Source organism: Erpetoichthys calabaricus, chromosome 10 (genome assembly GCF_900747795.2).
Source record: "Erpetoichthys calabaricus chromosome 10, fErpCal1.3, whole genome shotgun sequence".
NCBI lineage: Eukaryota > Metazoa > Chordata > Cladistia > Polypteriformes > Polypteridae > Erpetoichthys > Erpetoichthys calabaricus.
In genome coordinates, this window is record NC_041403.2 from 35561851 (window position 1) to 35575494 (window position 13644).

At 39.9% G+C, this 13644-nt stretch overlaps 1 protein-coding gene across 1 annotated transcript in view; it reads left to right on the forward strand.

Annotated features, from left to right (window-relative positions):
• The first annotated feature begins 755 nt into the window (after window positions 1-755).
• Window positions 756-13644, forward strand: part of wdr47a (WD repeat domain 47a) — a 43921-nt gene continuing 31032 nt past the window's right edge. The window contains 2 exon segments of the mRNA XM_028811068.2: window positions 756-923; window positions 9146-9323. Of these exon segments, the coding sequence (XP_028666901.1) occupies window positions 9166-9323 (158 nt within the window). The 5' untranslated portion in view covers window positions 756-923; window positions 9146-9165.

Consider the following 13644-nt stretch of genomic DNA (forward strand, 5'->3'; position numbering starts at 1 on the left):
ATTGCTGTACGAAGATGATCACGCACAGACCCTTTTCCATGCTTTGGTCCGGGCGTGTGACCCATGCGCTAGCAATGGAAAAAAAATCGGTCCGCCCCCTCTCCCGATTGTTATAATAGTCAGTTGTATTCTGATGACATTTTTCACGTAAATATTATCATGGTTCGCGGATTGTTTAGACGAGTTTGTATGTAATGAAACCGTTACAAAAGAATTAAGAGTGCGCCAATAAATAATAAAAAGCTATTCGGCATCCAGTCTACGGCTAGCAAGTTCCTGCCTTTGTATCCACTGTTGCCTGGATTTGCTCACCAGGTCCCCGCAAACCCGGCAAGTGAATGCTGCGTAAGGTGGACGTTTGGAAGAGTAAATGGCAGCGGCATGCCTTAAATGACCAGGTATCAGCTCGCCAACCTTATCGCTCAGCTCTACTTTGGCTGTCCACGAGAAGGTATTTCGACTGGAAGACAGACATCGGGAAGTCCTGTGGGCGGTTTGTGCACTCGATGACCCGTTTTGAAGTTTCCAGTTAAAGACAGAATTCCTCTTTTCTTCAGCTTTAAAGATTACTCCTCATACATTTCTCTTCCTTATATTCACAGTACAGTCGCCCCAGTTCGGCGTTTCAACCTTCTGGTGCGCCTTCTCGAGGAGGCAGTTCGATAGACAGCCGCGGGGCCTCATGCTAGCCGGCTGAGGTTTACTCGCCGCTGATTGGCTGAGAGCCGCGAGCCGCTTGACAACCGGAGAGTCGTTTTCAGCAGACAGCAGGGTGGGAGGAGACGACAACACAAAACAAGGGAGAAGCGGAGCTGAAGTCTGTGGGGGGAAAGGGGGAATTAGGTGGATTTAAAATTGTAGCGTGGCAGTGGGAAAGGAAGAGGATCAACATCTGCGATCCATGAGTTTATAGGAGTGACGAGGTGAGCTTTAAAGGGCGTTTACGCGATGCGCAGAAACGGGGATGCTGCACCTCGGTATCTGCTGTCACGGCGCTACGGTTCTGCGATGCGGGTGCGGACGCCGACCCTCCCGAACGGCCAGCATAGGTTGATATATCGTTTCTAGTTCTCCAGGGCGTTAATTTCACCACTTTTTATGTAAGGTTGTGTCTTACTGTTTATCCAAGAAGCTCGTTTTGTGTGAAGTGGCAATTGCACTGTAGCAAAAAGCCGCACATTCAAAGCTAAAGAATGCGGTATTCATCATTTTCTCAGCACGTAAGGGCTATAATTAGCACCGCCCTAGTAATTTGTCATCTGAGTATTTCTGCTCGACAGTTTGGGGTAGTGGTTCTTAGTGAAGACACCCTGCCAAATCCGGGTAGCCGTTAAGATTCGATGGGAAACTGCGCAGTGAAGGCTTTGCCGCTTTCCTGCCAAATAATGAGACTCCTCCTGTCATTTGGGAGGGGTGGAGGATCTTAACAAAGAGTCCGATTGGGGACCATTTTGCTGTACCCCATCATAGTATGAAGAAGTATTAGATTTTGGTCTGCAGCCCTTTCAGATTTATGTGATCTGTGTTTAAATGGTGCTGTTAGTAGTTATTAACTATAACTGTGTTGGAATTTTTAATTATCCTCCCCATAAAGGTTGGATGGATGTACCACTGTAAGAATATAATCACTGCATCCTCAAATACACATGTACCACACAATTCTGAAACAAGTAAGTGCACGGTGGGTAGATAGACACATAGATTGACAGAACTTTATTAGTGCTCAGTTTTTGAAGCAAATCACAAGGCGTTTAAAAACTATTCAGTATTTACAATAATCACAATTATTATTATTATTGTTGTTGTTATTATTATATAGTGCATTTGACAGATGCCTTTATTCAATTAAACAAAAAATGAGAACATAATATACAACTTTTGTATATGTATTTGGGGTCCAGGTGGGTTAAGTGACTTGCCCAAACTCCCTATAAGGTTTAAAACACCTCACTGGGTGAGTGTGCCTGGTGGTTGACTGGTCTTACGTCCTGCATTCCTACCTTCAGCCCCAGTAACTCTACTGGAGGACATCTTTTGTGGATGCTAATAATACTGTTTTATATATATAGTGACATTATGTGAAGTTGGAGTTGTGGTTCAGTACAGATAGAAATATCTTTTTCTTTATCTGTACATTAACAAGTGCTAATTGTAAATGGTATATACATGCTAATCAATGGTTTAACTGTGCACTTTATATTTTTTTCTTCATCTAACACATTATTCTGAATAAATTATGTATTGCCATGCTTTATTTTATCAATGAAGGTAGCACATTGGAACATTGTGCGCTATATTATGTGATTTACAATGGGGTACAGCAGAGCTTACGGTGATAAACACTCAGTGAAAGTTTAGTAACAATAAGAATATGTTTTATTTATGATACACTTTTTAAATTCAAGGTGCTATAAGGCATAACAAAAAGTAAAATAAGTATAAACTATGTGGTAAATGACATTAAAAACAATATGTAACATACAGTAAAATATTCAAACTAAATAGGATAATGAAACATACAACATAAGATGATGCAAAGAAAATTCAAGTAAAAGAAAATAAAACCTAAAATTTTTAAAAAATTTTAAAAGTTATGTAGAATACATGTGTTTTCAGAAGTTTCTTAAAGCAGTCACGTCTCAGGGTGTTTCTAGCATCTGCTGAGCCAGCAGAACGCAGAGAGTGCAAGAGGGTTTAAGGACTGTCAAAGTCACAGTTGTAATGAGGAGCTGTGCCGTGGACTACTTTGTATGTAAGAATAAAAGATTTAAATGTAATGCATTCATGCACAGGGAGCCAGTGTAAATGTGAGAGTACAGGGGTGATGATGAGTAGGAATCGGAGCGCATGGTTTTGCGCATAGGTAGATCTTGTCTTCAGGGAAAACTTTAGCTTTTTACACACCGGAGCTTCTCAAGTGAATGTCCTGGCAGACTGAAGAAAAGTGCAATACAGTAATCTATATGATAGGTGAAAAAGGCATGAAGTATTAAAAGGATTGAAGAAGGACATTTTGGTAAAGTTTTAATGTGTGCTTCAGCTATGAGCTGGCTCTCAAAAGTTCCTTAATATTATCAACAGATAGAATGCAATTATTTATATATATTTTTTATTGATGAATGAGCACCTCTTAAATCTTTGAACCTTTTAGTTGATGAAAATTTTGTTGCATCCATGACTTTATTTTTTGAGATTATTGGTAAGGAGGTTAAAGATGAAATACATGTAGTTTTTTACACCAGTATAGATGACAATGATAACTCAAGATGCATTTCCTTATGATTTGGATAACATAGAGATATTGATCAGATTAGTCCTCACAACTGAACCCTTAGGGACAACATGGTGTACTGGGGCAGACAGAGATTTGTTATTACCCATTAGAATAAAAACTACTCACGGTCTGATAAATATGGCTTTAACCAGTCAAGCACTGTACCAGATAGTTCAAGTCACTTTTCCATAGTTTAGCAAAGATACGTCATGCGTGGTGCATGCTAAATTATGATACTTCAGACTATAATATTTATTTTGCCCATGTGTAATGCTGGACAAAATAGGATGGAATATAATCCTTTATTTTATTGCAAGGTATGCAAAGTTATCCATCTATCTATTTCATGTGATTGTGTTGCCCATCCTGCTATCATCAGGTGCGGAGCAAGAACCAGCCCTGGATAAAGCATCAGTCAGTTGCACAGCACATTCACTTGACGCATGGCAGGATCATTTTAGAATTGCCAATTACTTTAATATGCATGTCTGTTGAGTTGGCGGAGAACCTGTAAACTCCACTGTGCCTGGGCTAGAAATTGAAAAACTCAGGACATGGGGCAAAGTACTGTGCATACGTGCACTCTGCAGTGACAACAAATGTAAAATGATAACACACAATGTAGTAATTTACGTCATAATGTACAGTTTAAAATGCAGCTTCTGTTGTTTTATTTAAAATAATGACATCATAGCACTTGCCACTTTTAAAAAGTGGTTTCATATCCAAGTGAAGGCATTGTTTCTGTTGAGTTGTGTGACACATCCACTTATTGCTTTGTATTATTATGTGATCCGAAGAGACCATTGCTTGTAAACAAACTTAATATAGCAGGTCACTCAAATGAAAATCTAAACCTGCCGTAATCCAGATCCTTCAAGTACAGTATGCAGTTGAGGAAGCTGAAAAAGGTTGAAATGTCAGCTCCAACATGTATCAAATAGTGTTAGTTTATATGGCTTAGCTCTTTTATGGCTCTCTGGTGTTTGTATTTGACCACCTTTGATTTTTTAAGTTACTTTCGATTAAAGTAACTTCATATTAAAGTTATTTATATACAGTAGTTGGTGAAGTCTGAAAAGTATTTGTATAGTTTGTAAAGTCAGATTCATTGGGCATGGAAAAAAAAGTGTGCACATTGCTGAGCAATAATCTTTTTAATAGGAGAAATCTGAGTCAGCGGAGCTCCCACCCCCGACTAATCCAAGCTTTTTAATTGCTGTCCTAGTTATGTCCTGATTCTCTAGTTATGCTACAACCGTGAATATTCATTGTAAAGAGAACAAAGGTTTTTGTTGCATTCATTGAAAAATGACCACACGATCCACATCAACAAATAAATTCTGTTTTGGCAGACAGTGTGACCTGATGTCTAAAGTATTGGCATATAAACCACAAAGTTGGTGGTTCAGTTTCAATCACTGACTCACTGCATGACCCTGAACAAATTATTTAACATGTCGGTACTCGCCCTATATAAATATGGAAACAGCTGTGTTATACATTTGTGATTTGTAAGTTACTAAAGATAAAAGCACTTAAATAAATATATTTATGTTTCAGATTTTTTTTTTTTAGGTCAGTTCTTATACTGTATAATGCATACTTCCACTTAGCACAGAATTCTATACTCTAACTGCAAATGCAATATAGTTAGGAAAATAACAAAAATTACATGCAACTAAACTACAAATTATAATGCTGAAAACACCAACGGAAAATATATACAAGAAAATATAGACACATTTTTAACTCCAATAAGCCCTCCTCTGTTGTTAGACCCAAGTTGTACTACCATAGGTCTTCTCATTCTGTAATAGTTTAATTAAATAACTGTTTGTTTTAATTTTAGGTTAGCGCAGTGGCATAGGAATTGGCCATGCTGGGTTCAAACCACAGTCTGTATGGAGTTTACATGTTCTCTATGTATCTGCGTAGATTTTCTTCAATTATGCCAGTGTCCTCTCAGATCTTAAAGATGTGCGATTTAGGTTGCTTGGTAATTTTATATTGCCTGAGCTGGGATGTGTGAGAATGGACTTCCCCTCCATGATTGTAAAATTATATGTGAAAATGCAATTGTGAATGTTTAAGTAAAAAGATGAAAAGGAAATGTACAGCATATCTTTAATAATAATATTTTCACTTAGAATTCTCCTGACAAGTTTACAAAATGACTGAATGAATGAATAAATGAAATGAATTTTAACTATTATAACATTTCATTTTAAAATGAAGGTAAAATTATGTCTGCCTACTGCCATTTGTGTTTTTTGTTCATTCATTTAACTATTTTCCAAAAAATGACAGGGTTGTGAAGAGCCCTAGCTTATCTCGGGAACATTAAGCATGAGATTGCTTAACGATCTACCATACCACACCCAATCGTCACACCAGGACATTTGAGAGGTGCCAATTAATCAAAAGTGCACATCTTCAAAATGTGCCAGGAACCGGTGAAGTGGAGAAAAGTTACAAAAATTAGTGGAGCCGGAAAACTTCACACAGACAGAGGCCTAGGTCCTTGGAACTTTGAGGTGGCAGTTGTAATAACATTAAATTGCACCATCATGACATTGTCAGAATTTTTGCTAACAGAATATTAACATTTCTAAAAAAAAATACAGATTCTTTGTTTATTGAGATGTATTACTTCAACATAAAAGTAAAGATTTAGAATTGTTGAGCACTCTTTGTAAAAGCACAGTCCCTGATTTGTTTTATTTTATTTGCTGCTTTATGATAGTCAAACTTTATAAAGTGAATTTGTTTTTGTTTGTGTAAGTGATGCTGAATTATTTCTTAAGAGATGTACAGTATATTCACAATGCTACTGACTGCAATGTTAAATCTTATGCTGCATACACATTGTTAGTCAGTCATTGGCCAACCCACTATATCCAAACACAGGGTCACGGGGCTCTGCTGGAGCCAATCCCAATCAGCACAGGGCACAAGGCAGGAACAAACCCCGGGCAACCCACCGAAGGACACACACACACCCACACACCAAGCACAATTAACCTGCATGGCTTTGGACTGTGGGAGGAAACCAGAGCACCTGGAGGAAACCCAAGCAAACAAGGAGAGAACATGCAAACTCCACGCAGGGAGGACCCGGGTAGCGAACCCAGGTCTCCTTACTGCGAAGCAGCAGCCCTACCACTGCACCACCATGCCACCTTGCATACACGTTGTTTTTTTATATATGGTATTTTCCTATTACTGTATTATGTTGATTATTTGGAATTAGTTTTGCTAGCTTTTGATCAGAGACAGTTGGCAGCAAAATATATTTGCAGAAGTCTTGGCATTCATACTCCGTATTATCCACAGAAGGCGACACCTCTCTTCACATAACAATCCACTTAGCTTAGTGCAATTTTTTCCCCACATTTATTTTTAGGATGTGTAGACATTGCTATTGTGCGCCATCTATAATGTATGTGACATTAAGTATTCCTTAGTATTGTACATTTTTTAAGCAGCTTCAACATTTGAACCTCATAAAACTTTAATTTAGCACACTTGTAATTGAAGTCTGTAATGGCCTGAGTATTATCTTAATGCAAGGTTTGTCATAAGTTAATAGAACTATAGCTCTTGGCCCGATTATTAATACTGTACAAGTTCAGAAGATCTAACACAGTGAACCAAAAAGTAGAGATTGCTCGTCACAGGCTTCCAAATGGGAACAAAATGCATAGAATTGTTTTAGCTTCAAAAGAATATTTTGGTATCCCTTCCAAATCTCTGAAGATGTGGGTTTTAGAAAGACAAGACCAGATAAAATACCAGTGGCTGTCTAGAAGAGATTAGGGGAAGAGGGAGTAGATGTATTGTGGGATCTAATGCAGAAGATCTACAAGCAAGAGAAAATACCAGCAGGGTGGTAACTGGGTGGATAAAGCTGAAGTCGTACAGGATGAAATCTGGAAAAGTATTATAGAGGGAAGGCTTAGGGAAAAGATGGTCATAGGTGAGGAGCAGTTTGATTTTATGTCAGGCACAGGAACAACTAATGTTGTCTTAACAGCTCATAGGGAAGTCTCAAGAAAAACAGAAAAGCTTGCATATGGTGTTTATTGATTTGGAGAAGGCTTATCATAGGATGCCATTTCAAGAGGTCTGGAGGTGCATGAGGGAGTAAGGAGTAGCATAGATGTATTTAAAGATTGTCCAGATACTGTATGTATGAGCCTGGGAGTGAACGTTCGTGTTAGAAGCAGTGTTAGACAATGAACAACATCCCAATTAGAGCAGGTTGGCACCAGGGATCTTCTTTAAGCCCTTACCTCTTTGATCTGGTTAGGGATGTGTTGACTCGTTTGATAAAAGACCATTTGCCCCTGTGCATGCTTTTTGCTGTTGATATTATGTTGTATAGCACCAGAAAGGAAGATGTGGAGAGGAGGTTGGAGAGCTTTGGAAGATAGAGGATTAAACATAAATAGAAAGACAATAGGTGAGGTTTAATCATAATCAGGATTCAGAAGTTAGCCTGCAAGGATGACTATTGAAAAGAGTGAATTAGTTAAAATATCTGGGATAAGTGGTAGCCCAAGAAGGATAATTTGATGCAAAGATAACCCACAGAGTACAGTATTGATGGAACATTTGGAAGAAGATATCAGGAGTGTTTTCTGATTCAAGAGTTAAGACAAAGCTCAAAGGTAAGATTATTATGACAGTGGTAAGACTAGCAATGATGTATTGAGCTGAGACACAGACAGTGAAAGGAGCACAGGAGAACTTGGATGTGGCTAAAAATGAGAATGTTGAGATGAATATGTGGAGTTACAAAGAAGGACAGAGTAAGAATGAGATAATCAAAGTACAGCAAAAGTAGGGGAGATATCTAAGAAAGTACAGGAAAGTGGTTTGTACATGTGACGAGAAGACACAATGAACTTGTAAGCAAAAGAGTGATGGGAATAGAAGTATAGGGAAAGTGAAAATGAGAAAGACTGAAGTGGATGTGGATAAATAAAGTAAAAGAAGATTTGAGGGAAAGGTGTCTAACTGGTGGGAATGCAGGACCAAGCTGTATGGAGAGGGTTGATTGGGCACATCGATGTAGAAATGAGAAGAGATGAAGAGAAAGAAGAAGATAAGGAGTATGGGTATGAGATGCAACCTGTCCAGAGTTAGATCCTGCTTTACACCCAAAACTGCCAGGATACACTCCAGCTTCTGCAACCCTGAGATGGATTAAGTGGTTTGCACATGGTACATTATGTAATGTTAGAGTTCTAAATGAAGAAGGCTATTTTTGCACAGTTATACCTGTAATGCTGGTGATGCTGTTTTAACAGTCTGTGCTGTTGATTGTGTTTTAAGTAGTAGGTAAAGGGCAGATGATTTTTTTCCCTGTCACACGTTGAAGCAGTTTTTATTCCATCCATCCATCCATCCATTTTCCAACCCGCTGAATCCGAACACAGGGTCACGGGGGTCTGCTGGAGCCAATCCCAGCCAACACAGGGCACAAGGCAGGAACCAATCCCGGGCAGGGTGCCAACCCACCGCAGGACACACACAAACACACCCACACACCAAGCACACACTAGGGCCAATTTAGAATCGCCAATCCACCTAACCTGCATGGACTGTGGGAGGAAACCGGAGCGCCCGGAGGAAACCCACGCAGACACGGGGAGAACATGCAAACTCCACGCAGGGAGGACCTGGGAAGCGAACCCAGGTCCCCAGGTCTCCCAACTGCGAGGCAGCAGCGCTACCCACTGCGCCACCGTGCCGCCCATTTTTATTCCATGCTTGACAAAAAGTATTTGTAGTTCTTAATTTGGAATTTGAAAATTTACTGTCTCTTGCTTCCACCTAACATATAGCTGTTTCTTGACTTTACAGTTTATTGCAAAGCTGACAATATGACAGCGGAAGAAACAGTAAACATTAAGGAGGTGGAGATCATCAAGCTGATTTTGGATTTTCTCAACTCAAGAAGGCTTCATATCAGTATGCTTGCTCTGGAAAAAGAAAGTGGTGTTATCAATGGTCTCTACTCTGATGATATGCTTTTCTTGAGGTACATTTTACATTTTTGTTTAGAATTAATTTGAGAGGCTCATGTGCACATTTTTTTAACCAGTATACTCTGATAATAAACTGCTTACAATCAATTTTACAATGTAACTTGAGTGGTCATTGCTTTGCTTTGGAAGCACAGCTAAACAGTGACCGCTGTTTAGGTCTGTAATCCTTATCTTATTAAAGTACTAAATATCCACATGGGATAAATGCCCTTTTCCTCAGAATGGCTGGATTACTAATTATTTACAAAGTCTAGGAGATTATGTGATTTGCTTAGCCAGGCAGTACTAGGGATTGGACCAATACTCTTGCACTTTACAGAACAAATTTGTAAACATCAATCTGCATTACCTAAAAATGTGTTTATTTTGTGATTACTTGAAAAGTTGAAATATTCAGTTCATAGGAACATACTTTCTGAAACATGCTTAATCTGGATTTCACTTCCAGGAGCAGATGGTGCAAGGAGAGAAACAATCCTGAACAAGGTGCCAGTCAATTGCAGAATACACACACATACAAAAACTCACATTAAGATCAATTTGGTTATGGGGGAGGAAAATCTGATTGCCTGGAGGAAACACTAGCATATACAGGGAGAATGAGTAACACGCAGTAAACTATTTGAACCCAGGGTCCAGAATCTATTGCGCATTAAAGAAATCACAAATGTATTAGGGTCATACAGAAAGTTTTGCAACACAATTATTGGTTTTACATGTAAATTAATATAGAATTGGCTGAGAATATTTATAAAATAACTGGACATTTTTGCTAAAATGCAAAAGTTTCTACGTGATCTCCAAAGAAGTGGATGTCTTAGAGAGCAAGATCTGAGCTATAGGATGGGCAGGAAAGAAAAGTCCAGCTGGGTGTTATGACTGCTTTCTATGTTTTAAGCTTGTGCGTGGTATTGGTTTGTAATATTAAAGGAAGATTTCAGCAATATTGTTTTGAGGTTGAACTCCTTTTAAATATTTTGAATGTGGAGATCTGACTGACCCATTTGACCATATGATGTCATATGTACTATATGGTGCAGCAGCTTTATCCAAGGCTAACTAATGTCTGCATTCAAATTAATAATAATAAGAGTCACAAATTAATGTCTTTGAAATGTTCAACAAAAACATGGTGTTGAGAAATAACAATGTATATGTTTTACACTAAGAAGACAAAATAGCAATTTTTCCAAAGTTCTAAGATTAGAAGCCAGTGGACAGTAAAACATTGGAGTGACAATTTAACTATAGAGGGTACAGTTTTAACATCACATGGAAAAATGTAAGCAATCATAAAGTAGTAGAGCAATAAACCATACCCAAAAATGAGTTTTAAGTATGGAAAGTGATAAGAAAGGAAGGGAGAAAAGAGTTGTTCAAAAATGTGCTAATTATGAGTATAAACTGTTTTGGTCGTACTGTGAATAACCAGCTTTTCTCAATGGGAAAGAGAGAATTTATTCAGAACTAGGGAAAAGAGGGGTGTAGGAAGTGGCATGATTCTTATTCATTGCATACTTCAGTTGAGATATGATTGGACCAGTGTGGTCAATATATATGGCATCTTTCTATAGTGAAACATAGTAACAAGATATCTCATAATTAGATAGATAGATACTTTATTAATCCCAAGGGGAAATTCACATACTCCAGCAGCAGCATATTGATAAAAAACAATATTAAATTAAAGAGTGATAAAAATGCAGGTTTAACAGACAATAACTTTGTATAATATTAACGTTTACCCTCCCCCCCAGTGGAACTGAAGAGTCGCATAGTGTAGGGGAGGAACGATCTCCTCAGTCTGTCAGTGGAGCAGGACAGTGACAGCAGTCTGTCGCTGAAGCTGCTCCTCTGTCTGGAGATGATCCTGTTCAGTGGATGCATTGGATTCTCCATGATCGACAGGAGCCTGCTTAGCACTCATCACTCTGCCACGGATGTCAAACTGTCCAGCTCTGCGCCTACAATAGAGCCTGCCTTCCTCACCAGTTTGTCCAGGCGTAAGGCGTCCTTCTTCTTTATGCTGCCTCCCCATCACATCACCGCATAGAAGAGGGCGCTCGCCACAACCGTCTGATAGAACATCTGCAGCATCTTATTGAAGATGTTGAAAGACGCCAGCCTTCTAAGGAAGTATAGTCGGCTCTGTCCTCTCTTGCACAGAGTATCAGTATTGGCAGTCCAGTCCAATTTATCATCCAGCTGCACTCCCAGGTATTTATAGGTCTGTACACTCTGCACACAGTCCCCTCTGATGATCACGGGGTCCATGAGGGGCCTTGTCCTCCTAAAATCCACCACCAGCTCCTTGGTTTTGCTGGTGTTCAGGTGTAGGTGGTTTGAGTCGCACCATTTAACGAAGTCCTTGATTAGGTTCCTATACTCCTCCTCCTGCCCACTCCTGATGCAGCCCACGATAGCAGTGTTGTCGGCGAACTTTTGCACATGGCAGGACCCCGAGTTGTATTGGAAGTCCGATGTATATAGGCTGAACAGGACCGGAGAAAGTACAGTCCCCTGCGGCGCTCCTGTGTTGCTGACCACAGTGTCAGATCTGCAGTTCTCGAGACGCACATACTGAGGTCTGTCTGTAAGATAGTCCATGATCTATGCCACCAGGTATGAATCTACTCCCATCTCTGTCAGCTTGTCCCTAAGGAGCAGAGGTTGGATGGTGTTGAAAGCGCTAGAGAAGTCCAGAAACATAATTCTTACAGCACCACTGCCTCTGTCCAAGTGGGAGAGAGATCGGTGTACCATATAGATGATGGCATTCTCCGCTCCCACCTTCTCCTGGTATGCGAACTGAAGAGGGTTGAGGGAGTGGCGGACCTGTGGCCTCAGGTGGTGAAGTAGCAGCCGCTCCATGGTCTTTATCACATGTGACGTCAGAGCGACAGGCCGGAAGTCATTCAGCTCACCAGGACATGATACCTTTGGGACTGGGGTGATGCAAGATGTTTTCCAAAGCCTTGGGACTCTCCCCTGTTCCAGGCTGAGGTTGAAGATGCGCTGTAGAGGACTCCCCAGCTCCAACACACAGGCCTTCAGCAGTCATGGCAATACTCCATCTGGTCCCACTGCTTTACTGGCACAAAGTCTCCTCAGCTCTATGCTTACCTGGGCTGCTGTGATTGTGGGTAGGGGGGAAACTCTCTCCTATGCTGGTATCAGCAGAAGGATGGGTGGAGGATGCAGTACTCCAAGGTGAGAGTGGGTTAGGGTGGTCAAACCAGTTAAAGAAGTTGTTCATCTGGTGTGCTCTCTCCACGTCTCTCTCGATGGTGGCACCCTGCTTCGAGCTGCAGCCAGTGATGATCTTCATCCCATCCCACACTTCCTTCATGCTGTTATTCTGCAACTTCTGCTCCAGCTTTCTCCTGTACTGCTCCTTCATCGCCCTGAGCTGGACTCGGAGTTCCTTCTGCACGCGTTTGAGCTCATGCTGATCATCGCCTTTAAAAGCCCTTTTCTTCTGGTTCAAAAGGCCCTTAATGTCACTTGTAATCCATGGCTTGTTGTTAGTATAGCAGCGTACTGTTCTTACTGGAACTACAATGTCCATACAGAAGTTGATGTAGTCAGTAGTGTTTATGTTTATTTAGTACAATTGTTATACGTGTGAGTTAATGTTGGGAATTGAATTGGCAACCACAGTGCACTATGTTAAAGATCCTAGACACTATTACCTGCTTTGTATAATAATCAGGTGACTGAAAAATGAAAGGCGCAGCACCACATATTAAACAGAAGAACTACAGTGACTAGACTGCATACAAGAAAGTGGTGGCAATGTGGAGTAGTGACAGCAGTTTGGCATCAAGGCAGTAGAAATCATTGAGAATTCGTGGTGACACAGAGAAGGTGCTGACACAGTACAATAGTAAAGCTTAACAGTGGTGACTGTTATTAAATTTATAGGCTTGAAGCTGTTAAATTTCCAATGAATTGACACAAGAACATTAATATCATATGAAAAAATGTTTTTTAGCTGTCTGAGCAAATGTGAAGAAGTCATCATACTACTGAATTAATAATATAGGTTGGTTCAATGTGTGGTATTGTGAAGTAGCTTCATCACACAGAAAAAATTGTGCCATCTGCTCAGTAAATTATGGGATTTAAAATCTCATCAATTTTAGATATTTACACCAAATATCACTTGAGAAAAGACTGCCATAATGCAGAATTCTGTCTAAACCAGCTAATCATTGTTCTTGCACTTTTTAAGAACAGTATCTACTACAAAGTTGTAATTTGTTGTAAATCGCTAAAGGCACCCTTATTGTCAGACAGCTGTCAATCATCATT